This window comes from Bufo bufo, chromosome 4, assembly GCF_905171765.1.
Source record: "Bufo bufo chromosome 4, aBufBuf1.1, whole genome shotgun sequence".
In the NCBI taxonomy this organism is placed as follows: Eukaryota; Metazoa; Chordata; class Amphibia; order Anura; family Bufonidae; genus Bufo; species Bufo bufo.
The window spans coordinates 263,732,637-263,745,393 of NC_053392.1; the positions used below are offsets into that span (position 1 = coordinate 263,732,637).

The window sequence follows — 12,757 nt, forward strand, 5'->3', positions numbered from 1 at the left end:
GGGTGCGAATTAGATGTGGACCAAAACCACAGTCGTGTGCATGAGGCCTTACAGGGGTATTCCCATCACAGACAATAGGGGCATATCATGGGGTCATATCACTAGGATATGCCCCCATTGTCTGTGATGGGAATACCCCTTTAAACTGTACCAGATTTAACATAGTGGCGGATACTGGATGCTACCTCTGGTGCACCTATACACGGTCTAGTTTACACCACATATTTGTTGGTTTAGTTACTCAAAAGAATGCACCCCTTCTTGCTAAGCGCCTCTTTCAGATGAGAAAGCACTCGGCTTGTGTTTCTTGTCCACCAGAGCTCACCCTGACTGAACATGGCCCCTAATCTGCCCCGGATTTATCACAGTGGCCAATGCTGGATGATAAATCTGGTGCACCTTTTGACGGTCTAGTTTAAAAACGGTTTTCTGAGGTATTTTTACTGACGACCTATTCTCTGAATAGGTCATCAGTATCTGATCAGTGGGGTCCGATACCTGGGACCCCCTCCGATCAGCTGTTTGAGAAGGCAGCGGCGCTCACAGTAGTGCAGCAGCCTTCTCTCTGCTCACCAAGCACAGCGCCTTCCTGTGCTTGATATCACAGCTCAGTCCCATTCACTTCTATAGGGCTGAGCTGCGCCTAGGCCACGTGACCGATGAACGTGACCTCACATGGCCTAGGGAAAGCTGCAAGAAGGCTGCGGCTCTACTGGAATAGTCAGTGCCTTCTCAAACAGCTGATTGGCTATTAGAATTAAACTACCTATTTTTTTGTTTTTACCTCCAAAATTGTACCAAATGTTAGGTGCACTTTTCGTCACACGAGGTCCCATCTAACGCCCCTTTCACATGAAGCTTTATTCCTGTCTGCTAAGCCACGAGCATTGTCTTGTAAAGCACGTAGGCCAGCTTTTTTGGACGCATTTTGAATAATAAGTCTCCCCCAATATGTTTCTTATGAAGTAGTAGACAAGCTTGTAGTGTGATGGGCAGTTAGTTAGTAGAAGGTCCAGTAACTAGTCCATGTTATATCAGCAGAACTGTCTTCACTGTCTGCACGTATTTCTCATCAGGCACTGGCTTCCGCTGACTCCCAGGCTGCAGGAAAGCCTTGATTGTAGGAATTTCACTAATTCTTGCTTTGAAGCTCTAAATAAATTAAAATTGAATAGGCATAAATTCAATAAATAGCCAGTAATAGTAAAATAAAAAAATTATGACTTACACAAAAGATCTGGAGTCTGCATCCTTTATTGCATAAATGCTGCTTCACACGGGTGTATACGGCATACAATCAAGTACTATCTGCTTATATTCACTAGTATTGATTTTTCTTGCTATATTTGGTAGCTTCAGGATACATTTTGTCAGGGACCTTTTGTCATTTTGTCAGGGACATTTTGTCAGGGACTCTAGGGCATAGTGGGCTAGCTTCCTGATTTGCCACATTATTGGAACAGCTATGCTGCTGTAGGCAAGGTTATCTAGAGAGATGCTAGGTTGTGATTTGATCCTTCCACTGTTTCTTGTTGTTTTTTTGTGTCTTTTTTTTAACAGATAAATTGTTCAGTAGGAGAAAATTGACAGGAGAAAGTATAGAACTGTGTGATGTTTTAAAGCAATTATTAAAGGTTACGGTATAGTGGTAGTTCTTTAGTGATTTGTATTATACAGTAATAATCATTTTTATTTTTAATGGCTCCACATGGTATAAAATAATAAAAGAAATCACACTCACCTTATCGTCCCCGCTGCTTTCACTCCGACACTTCCTGTTCCTTACTGGTCTCTTGCCTCTGGACACCCAGGAAATGACTGCTCAGCCAATCACTGGCTGAGATGGCTCAAGACTGCGGCCAGTTATTGGCTGCATGGTTACTTAAAGAGTAACTGCCGTTGAATTTTTTATTTTTTTTGGCTAATGTGTAGGGACAGTGACAGGGAATATTTTTGTAATATACTTTAGGGCTCTTTCACACCTGCGTTCTTGTCTTCCGGCATAGAGTTCCATCGTCGGGGCTCTATGCCGGAAGAATCCTGATCAGGATTATCCCAATGCATTCTGAATGGAGAGAAATCCGTTCAGGATGCATCAGGATGTCTTCAGTTCCGGAACGGAACGTTTTTTGGCCGGAGAAAATACCGCAGCATGCTGCGCTTTTTGCTCCGGCCAAAAATCCGGAACACTTGCCGCAAGGCCGGATCCGGATCAATGCCTTTCTCCGGAATTAATGCCCATTGAAAGGCATTAATCCGGATCCGGCCTTAAGCTAAACGTCGTTTCGGCGCATTACCGGAGCCGACATTTAGCTTTTTCTGAATGGTTACCATGGCTGCCGGGACGCTAAAGTCCTGGCAGCCATGGTAAAGTGTAGTGGGGAGCGGGGGAGCAGTGTACTTACCGTCCGTGCGGCTCCCCGGGCGCTCCAGAGTGACGTCAGGGCGCCCCAAGCGCATGGATCATGTGATCGCATTGGACACGTCATCCATGCGCATGGGGCGCTCTGACGTCATTCTGGAGCGCCCCGGGAGCCGCACGGACTGTAAGTATACTGCTCCCCCGCTCCTACTATGGCAACCAGGACTTTAATAGCGTCCTGGGTGCCATAGTAACACTGAAAGCATTTTGAAGACGGTTCCGTCTTCAAATGCTTTCAGTACACTTGCGTTTTTCCGGATCCGGAGTGTAATTCCGGCAAGTGGAGTGCACGCCGGATCCGGACAACGCAAGTGTGAAAGAGGCCTTATTTAGGGAAAACGTTTATTTGTAGTAAAAAACTGGGGCTGAAATGTCCCTTAGCAGCGCTCTTTCAAATGAGCATTGCTAAGGGCCATCCGTTTTCTATCAGCATAGGAGAGACGGGCTGTGCGGGAGCTGTGGGCCTCTGCCTGCCCTGCTCCCTCACAGCCTGGTGGGCACAGGAGCCTAATGTGTTTATAAAGTAAATACACAATCCCCCTTTTTATTGCAGCACGCCAGACATGCAGGGTATAGCGAAGCGAGGTCACGGTTATGGGCAATCGAGGGTTGCTCACTGTATGGGAGAACCCTGGGCAGGCATGCGGCAGTGAAGGAGAGGTAGACACAGTTCCTCTGGGGCACACTCGGTATGTAGGGACCAGGCCTGATGGTGGATGAGGTGCCCTGGATGTTACAGGTATTTTGAGTGCCTGGGGCAAGGTCCCTTTTGGATTCGTGACGCCAGTGCCTGTAACGGTGGCACACCGATTTATAGTTGGAATAATTGAGGTACACAGATGGTATAGTGAACCAAACGTTTCTTTACTGAACAGTCCAACTTTGTACATACAGATGTTAACACAGTCCTTTAGATCACAGCTTTACAAGCAGGCTTTATTCCACACGATGGCAGGTAGTAATTATGCAAGATACTCAGAGGGTAAATCCACAACACACTCAGAATCAGGTTGTACCTTTCCTCAGAAATAGCGTACACTGTCCTTTCTAGAACTCCTGTCTGGTTTCAATCCCAAGGCCCGGATGCCTAAATGGTGGCTTATATCCTTGGTATATATATATCTTCCTCTCGTATTAAATCCTTGCTTTGCTTCCCATATAGCATCTGCCCATCAGTGTTACTTGGATGATGAAGGACTGTGGGTTTCTCCCAGGAGGTTCTGTCCTGCAACCGGGGTGTCTCTACTGAGCTAAGCCTAGCCTCAGGAGCTTCAGGTGGACGAAGTAACTCCTCTAGTCCCCTGGAATGAACTACCACTCCCCTGTCTGGGCCTTCCTATATATATCTAGGGCTCTCTAGCTCCCTCTAACGTCTGGGAGGCTAACTACACCCTAACTAGGCCTGCTTACACATTACGCAGGGGAATATTGCATATCAAATCACATTAAAGGTAATAAAGACACATTAACCCCTTTTGTGCAGTGCCCACCTTTATCTAGTGAGACACTACATTATAAAATATGAACTTCTATATTATCTATATGCTCACTGACCAGCATGGCCATCACTGACGGTGAGCTGACTAATGATCCAGCCGCCGGGAGCGGTAAGCGCTCACTACAGGCAGTGCAGGCAGGGGGAAGCTGCTATACAGAATATAGGGATATAACTGTCCTTACATACTGTATAGCAGCTTCCCCCTGCCTCCCTGCACTGCCTGTAGTGAGCGCTTACCGCTCCCGGCGGCTGGATCATTAGTCAGCACGCCAGGAGTGCAGGGGGAAGGCTCAATGACAGCGCTGGCCAGTGAGCATATACAATAGTGTAGAAGTTCATATTTTATAAAGAGGGGTAATGTATAAATACTTTATAAACACATTAGGCTCCTGTGCCCACCAGGCTGTGAGGGAGCAGGGCAGGCAGAGGCCCACAGCTCCCGCACAGCCTGTCTCTCCTATGCTAATAGAAGACGGATGGCCCTTAGCAACGCTCATTTGAAAGATAGCTGTTAAGGGACATTTCAGCGCCAGTTTTCTACTAAAAATAAACGTATATTACAAAAATGTTCCCTGTCGCTGTCCCTACACTTTAGCAAAAAAATAAAATAAAAATTAAACGGCAGTTACACTTTAATGCATGTCAGGAGGGACCAGGAAGCAGGGATTGGTGGGTAGCTGGAAAGTGCTGGATCGGTTGTGTCGGAGGATCGGTAAGGTGATTATGATTACCTTTATTAGGCTGTTTTGTCCCCTCCTTAACCCCTTAGTGATCACCAATATGCCATTTTACGGCAGTCACTAAGGGACTCTAGCCTGGGACGCCACCTTTTTACGGTGACCTAGTCTAAGCGCTGCACAGGTCTCTACATGGCTGTAGCATAAAAGCCGCGATCCTGCTCTAACAGCCCGAACCAACAGGAGCGCCAATCCGTAATGTTTAACCCCTCTGGCTCAGCCTACTGGTGAATGTCAGTATAGTACTAACAATAAAGAAAATATTGCCTATTATAGTCCCCTTGTGGGACTAATAAATGGTTAAAAAAAGTAATAACTGCATTTTTTTGCTGGACTTTGCAAGTGTACTATAATTTTGCCTCCTTTTTTCTCAAAGTATATGTTAGACGTTGGACAGAAACGTGATGTAAACAGCCTTTTAGTGTTATAAGAGCTCCTGCACTCCCACTGGTTTAGGCTACTGTCACACTAGCGTTACTGATGATACAACCATCTGCATCCGTTATGAACGGATCCGGTTGTATTATCTGTAACATAGCCAACACGAATCCATCATTAACTCCATTGAAAGTCATTGGGGGACGGATCAGTTTTCTATTGTGTCAGATTGTGAAAGAGAAAACAGATCCGTCCCCATTGATTTGCATTGGGGGTCATGCCGGATCCGTCTTGTTCCGCATCCCAGGACGGAAAGCAAACCGCAGCATGTTGCAGTTTGCGCTCTAGTCTGGGAACGCAACTAAACGGAACGGAATGTATTTTGGAGCATTCTGTTCTGTTCGGTTCAGTTTTGTCCCCATCGACAATGAATGGGGACAAAACTGAAGCCTTTTTTTTCCAGTATTGAGTCCCTATGACGGAACTCAATACCGGAAAACTTAAATGCTAGTGTGAAAGTAGCCTTAATCAGGAAGCAACATGTACTTTATTCACATGCGGCCGAATTCTGTAAACAGCCTTTTATTCACACCATGCTGAGCCTTTTTAAAAAGCTTTTAAATGGAATGTGAATATTCAAACAGTTCAAATCTTCACTCTACTGTCTTACATATACTCCATTCAGATCCAAAGCTGCAGTCAAATTGAATTGATTATTGTTACACAGGAAAAGTTACAGAGTCTCTTTTCATTGTAAATGCAGTCTGGCATGTGGCTGGAGTATAACACACAATGTAAAAAACAGGTAAAATATTTGGAAAGCTACACAAAACGTTATACAGCTATAAACCTGGATCTTGCGAAATGCTGAGATACACTGTAGTACGGTGGACATGCTCGGTAAGTTTAGACTATAACCTACATTTATCTACAAACCAGATACACATACCTTAAGGAGAGGAAAATTGGTCAGTAGATCAGCACATTTTTCTTCCATCATTAGGATGGCCTCCAGCAGCTGCACATCAGCCCAGCTAAACTGATTTCCAACTAGGTACTTCTCACCATGATCTCTTAGGATCTGAAACATAAAGGCTCATTCAACTGAAAGTAGCTCAAGCAGAATTGTAAATGTGAAGAAATACTGTAACAGTGCATGCAATACCAATAAAAACAATACAATAACTAGGAAGCTTGTAACACAAATTAAAGGGGTATTCCCATCTCAGACAATGGGGGCATATCGCTAGGATATGCCCCCATTGTCTGATAGGTGCGGGTTCCACCGCTGGGACCCGCACCTATCAGATAATGGGGGCATATCCTAGCGATATGCCCCCATTGTCTGAGATGGAAAAACCCCTTTAACTACAAATGTCAGGTTTCAAGTGTGCTTTGTGCAATGTTGTTCAGAGAAGCAGCAATGATACTGGCACGATCAGTCTGTGTATGTGTGTGGGGGGGGGGGGGGGGCTCCACACTGAATATAGGAGGGAAGGGGAACAGTAACTGGGCCTGGAAACTAGGGAAGAAACAGGTCACCTCCTAGACAATCCTAATCTGGGCCCTAACTATCTATCAATATGAATAGACCCTGAAGGTAGGAATATTTTTATGGAGGATACCTAGGCCTTTATATACCTATAAGGCCCTGGAAAAGGTTAGGACCAGAGACAACCCATTCCTACCCAGATGGACGAATGGAAGTCTCTGGCTCAGGCCCATATACAAACAACAGGGAATATAACAAACACAAACAAACACGACACTTAACTTCTGTAGAGATGGACAAGCAGGAACATCAGAGACAAACTCCACAGCTCTAGCTCAGCCAAACCCAAATAAAGCTATCTACCGCATACTCAGAAGGGTGGGTTCAGACTATAACAGGTAGAAGTGATGACCACTGAGCAACAGCTGAGAAAAGGGAACTGGCCATAAACCCTATCAACACTGAATAAAGAGAAATCAAGTAGGCTGGTGGATTCCTCCACGCTCAGCCAATCTACTTGATTTCCTTACATCAGTCACCTGAGGGACCGTGACAGTATTCCTCCTTCTACAGGTGACCTCCGGGCACCCAGGACTGACCTTATCAGGATGGGCTCTGTGAAAGGCCTTCAGCAGACGATTCACATTAACATCGGCCGCTGGAACCCACATCCTCTAATTTGGTCCGTAACCCTTCCGGTGGACGGGATACTGGAGGGATCTACGGAGAACTCGGGAGTCCACAATCCTGCTGATTTGATATTCTAAATTACCATCCACCATGACAGGAGCGGGAGGCAAGGAGGACGGCTCAACAGGTTTGACACATTTCTTCAACAAGGACTTATGAAATACGTTATGAATTTTCAAAGCCTGAGGAAGTTCAAGATGGAAGGCTACAGGGTTAACAATGGCAGTGATGTTATATGGACCAATAAATCTTGGGCCCAACTTCCAAGAAGGTACCTTAAGCTTAATATTTCTTGTGGACATCCACACAGAATCACCCACTCTCAGGTCCGGACCATTCATACGTCTCCTGTCAGCCACACGCTTATACCTGTTGCCCATCTTTTTCAGGTTATTTTGAATTTTCCGCCAAATCGAAGACAAAGAAGAGCAAAATCGTTCCTTCTCAGGAATACCGGAAGTTTGAGAACCAGAAAATGTGCCAAACTGCGGATGGCATCCATATGCCCCAAAACTTATCAGTGGACTCCTGTCTACGGTTATTAATGGCAAACTCAGCTAACGACAAGAATGAACACCACTCCTCCTGGTTCTCCGAAACAAAACATCTCAAGTTTCCAGATTCTGATTGGTGCACTCCGTCTGTCCGTTCGATTGAGGATGAAAAGCCGAAGAAAAGGACAATTGTACCCCCAGTCGAGTACAGAACACTTTCCAGAATCTGGAAACAAACTGAGTCCCCTGATCAGACACCACATCAGAGGGAATGCCATGTAGTTTCACAATGTTATCGACAAACACCTGTGCAAGAGTCTTGGCATTAGGTAGAGCATGCAATGCTATAAAATACGCCATTTTGCTAAACCAATCAACTACCACCAGGATCACGTTTTTTCCCGAAGAATTCAGTAAATCCGTGATAAAGTCCATGGACAAATGCGTCCAAGGTCTGGACTGGATGGTTAACAGAAGAAGAGATCCAGAAGGCCGAGTATGTGTCACCTTAGCACGAGCACAGGTACAACAGGCTGACACATAGTCCTCAACACACTTACGCAGCCCCGGCCACCAAAATCTGCGCAAGATGAGATCGACAGTGGATCTACTTCCAGGTGTCCAGCCAAGACAGTACAGTGATGTTCCTCAAATACCTTATGACGCAAGTCTGAAGGAACAAACAATTTCCCTGGAGGACAAGAGTCCGGTGCATCCTCTTGGGCCTCCAACACCTTAGCCTCAAGATCAGGATATAGGGCAGAAATGACTACCCCTTCAGACAAAATAGGACTAGGACCTTTAGAATCCCCCCCCCCCCCCATCCCGGAAAGCTGCGCGACAAAGCATCCGCCTTGATGTTCTTAACCCCAGGGCGGTAGTTGACAATGGAGTTAAATCTGGTGAAAAACAGCAACCACCTGGCCTGCCTTGGATTCAGTCGTTTAGCTGACTCAAGGTAAGCCAGACTTTTGTGATCAATAATTACCGTAATAGGATGAATTGCTCCTTCCAACCAATGGCGCCATTCTTCAAAAGCCAACTTAATGGCCAGCCATTGCCTATTACCCACATCATAATTTCTTTCAGCAGTCGAGAGTTTTTTAGAGAAAAAAAACCACATGGGCGCCATTTACTAGGTGAAGGACCTTGCGACAAAACTGCTCCCACCCCTACCTCGGATGCGTCAACCTCTACAATGAATGGCTGAGACACGTCCAGTTGCACCAGAATAGGGGCTGAAGCTAAATATTTCTTCACAGCAGAAAAGGCTTGTAATGCCGCCTCAGACCAACCAGAGAAATCTGCCCCCTTCCTAGTCATGTCTGTTAAAGGTCTAACCACAGTTGAATAGTTCAAGATTATTTACGGTAGTAGTTGGTGAATCCCAAAAACCGCATAAGCGCTTTCAGATTTTCGGGTCGATCCCAGTTCAACACTGCACAGACTTTCTCGGGATCCATACGAAAACCTGAGGGTGAGAGCAGGTATCTCAGGAATTGCACTTCCTGAACAGCAAAAACACATTTTTCCATCTTCACATACAATTTATTATCTCTTAGGATCTGTAACACCTGTCTCTCATGATCCTTATGAGTCTCCATGTCTGGAGAATAAATTAGTATGTCATCCAGATATACAACAAATCTCACCACCAGATGATGAAAGATGTCATTGATAAAGTGTTGAAAAACCGCTGGAGCGTTGTTTAATCCAAAGGGCATGACCAGGTTTTCAAAATGACCCTCAGGGGTATTAAATGCAGTCTTTCACTCATCCCCTTCCCTGATCCTTACCAGATTATATGCCCCCCTCAGATCCAATTTAGAGAACACCTTGGCACCGACAATCTGACTAAACAAATCCGGAATCAAAGGAAGGGGGTAAGGATCTCGGACGGAAATAAGGTTGAGCTCATGGAAGTCCAGACATGGTCTAAGGGTACCATTTTTTTAAATTGTATTTTTTTTTTTTTTACAAAGAACAGCCCAGCAGCCACTGGGGATTTGGATGGTCTGATATGACCCTTCGACAAGCTCTCGGTGATATAATCTCGCATAGCCTTTCTTTCGAGCTCCGAAAGATTATACAACCGAGATTTGGGCAGTTTAGCTCCAGGAATAAGATTGACGGGACAATCATACTCCCGATGCGGGGTAACTCCTGGTTATCACTCTCAGAAAACACATCAGAAAATTCAGAAATGAACAAGGGTACAGTTTTAGTGGTGACCACAGAGAAAGATGCATTAAGACAGTTGTTCATGCAAAAATCACTCTAATCGAGAATCTGTCTCGCTTGCCAGTCGATGGTAGGGTTATGTTTGCTTAACCATGGTAAGCCCAAAACCATCGGAGCAGGCAGACACTTCCTCTAGTACTGACTAGCAGAGAGAAGGAGAGGGAGGAGGGAGAGAAGTGAATTTAGCTTGCAGCTCTGCCTCCAGTCCAGCGATGAGGTCACAGGCACTGCCACTATTCCTATTCCTTCCTGCACAGCCACAGACTCACACACAGCGGCTGCTGCGGCTCGCTCAGCTGGTCGCCGCGTCGGGACAGGCTCAGTCAGCTGACATCCTCCGCTGCTGACAGTCCTGTCCTCATCGCCGGATGCGACGCCGGCGCTGCTGACAGCTGACGCGCTGGCCGCTCACTCACTGCACGCGCAGCACCGCCAGCTGTCAAGACAGGTAAAGGCAGGCAAGCGTCTCTGCAGTTTGAAATTAATCTTTCTGTGCCCGGGTCTGAGAAAGGCTTGTACCTGGGCACAGGATTACAAACCCGGACTGTCCGGGTCAATCCCGTACGGGTGGCAACCCTAACAACACTTGATGGGTGAGAACGTTCCTTTTTCATGCTATTTATTTTTGTTATCATCCAGTGTTTGTGTCTCCGGGCCCAACCGGGTTGTCTTTTGTCTGTCTTAGAGGCTCTCCTAGCGCTTCATCCATTTTAGATATACATATTAAATGTTAAGTTTTACCCCTTTGTCCCCTAGGGCAGAGTTCCCCAACTCCAGTCCTCAGGGCCCACCTACCAGTCAGGATTTGAGAATATCCCACAGAATGAATACCTGTGGTAAGTCCTAAGGCATTGACACTAATTATATCACCTGCTCAATACTAAGGAAATCCTAAAAACATGACCCGTAGGTGGGCCCTGAGGACTGGAGTTGAGGAACACTGCCCTAGGGGATTAGTACATACTGCCTGCAGCTACTCAAAGCCTCCTGTCCTAACTGTGTGCTGCTGAAGGGGTTAATCTTTCCTGAAGAATCCAGTTGGAGGGAGGGCAGACAGCAGCAGCAGGGCAGACAGCAGCAGCTCAAGCTAGTGCTGAGGGGCGTGGCCAGCACAGTGATGTCTTGTGTACAGACTAATATCTTCTCCTCAGGCTAGTGAACCAGACATCATCAGAGCAGGGAGTGCAGCTGACATCACAGGTCATGTGACCCTCAGTGAAGTCTGAGAAAGCAGCAACTGATAAAGTAAGTGAATTGTAAAGCCCTTACATTTGCCTAGTTAGAAACATACAAAGAACAAAAAATGACTCAGACAACCCCTTTAAACCTAACACTTTTGTCTAGAAAAGTTACTCCAGTTTTCCTACTCCACCCCCTACTGACTTTTCAAAAAGGTCTTAATGATTAAATTAAAAGGGTGTTATGAGATTTTTTTTTTACTGATGATCTGTCTTCTAGATAGGTCATCAGTATCTGATCGTGGATACCAAGGACCCCCGTCGATCAGCTGCTTTGAGAAGGCAGCCTCCTTACAGCTCACCAAGCACAGCACCGTATACCGGCGGTGCTTGGCATTCACTTGAATGGGGCTGAACTGCGCCTAGGCCTTGTGACACATGAACGTGTCATAATTTTGCCTAGGAAAAGCAGAGAGAAGTCTGCGGCGCTCACAGCTGCCTTCTCAAACAGCTGATTGGTGGAAGTGTCAGGTTTCGGACCCCTCACTGATCAGATACTGATGACCTATCCCGAAGACAGGTCATCAGTAAAAAAAATCTCAGAAAACCCCTTTAGGCCTCATGCACACGGCCGTTGTGCGGCCGTTCCATGCATTGGGGACTGCAATTTGTGATCCCCAATGCACGGGCAACATCCATATGGCGGCCTGGACGGATCGAGACCCATTCAACTTGAATGGGTCCGTGATCCGTCTGCACCGTGAAAACATAGAACATGTTCTATTTTTTAGCGGTGCGGAGGTACGGACAGAAACACCACGGAAGCACTCCGTAGTGCCGTAGTGCCGTTGCCCGGGCCACAATACGGCAACATTTTTATAGCAACATTTTGTTGCACCAATGTCGTGCGACAATTTTTATAATGGTAATCTCGAATGGATTTTTTGCGACTGTCGCGTCGCAGTCGCAGCATGTCGCATGTTGCAGTGCGACACCATAGACTACCATTATAAAAATTGTCACGCGACATTGGTGCAACAAAATGTCGCGCGACAAATGTCGTCGTGTAGACCTAGCCTAAGGCCTTAATCTGGAGTGAAACTTATTAACATAGCTAGCCACACCCACTTTCCCACCCATATTTCAAAACTGGAGTGAGTGGTATAAAAATGCAACAAGTCAAAGTATTTGCGCAAGTGAGCCGAAAAAGTTGCAAAAGCCCTATTTTGTGACTTTTTGAATCCAGAATTCTAGAGCAATGGCATGATGAATCAGGGTAAAAAAGGACCAGATTTACTAATCCTATAAATGACATAAGCTTAGACCGGCTGTCTAGACCTGCTCCAGATTTATCACAGGGGCTCAGGATGGATGATAAATGTGGTGCAGGAATAGACACCTTTCTCCATACCAACTATTGACTTGCTTACTATCAGACAGTTTTTTACGCCCTTTTCGAGCATAACAGAAAAAATACTATTACATGCAGCGATCTCCTCCTTAGTATGGGGAGGAGCGATCACTAATGCCATTGCTCTTCCCTAGAGTACTTTCACACTAGCTTTATTCTTTTCCGGTATTGAGTTCCGTCACAGGGGCTCAATACCGGAAAAAAAAACTGATCAGT

At 45.9% G+C, this 12,757-nt stretch overlaps 1 protein-coding gene across 3 annotated transcripts in view; it reads right to left on the reverse strand.

The window, feature by feature from the left end:
* Positions 1-819: 819 nt before the first annotated feature.
* The window catches only part of LOC120998079 (glutathione S-transferase alpha-4-like), a 46,698-nt gene continuing 34,760 nt past the window's right edge, over positions 820-12,757 (reverse strand). For all 3 annotated transcript variants that reach the window (XM_040428562.1, XM_040428563.1, XM_040428564.1), the window contains exons 6-7: positions 5,985-6,116; positions 820-1,152 (exon numbers count right to left, since the gene is read on the reverse strand). In XM_040428562.1, the coding sequence (XP_040284496.1) occupies positions 1,030-1,152; positions 5,985-6,116 (255 nt within the window). In that variant the 3' untranslated portion in view covers positions 820-1,029. The remainder of the gene's footprint in view (positions 1,153-5,984; positions 6,117-12,757) is intronic.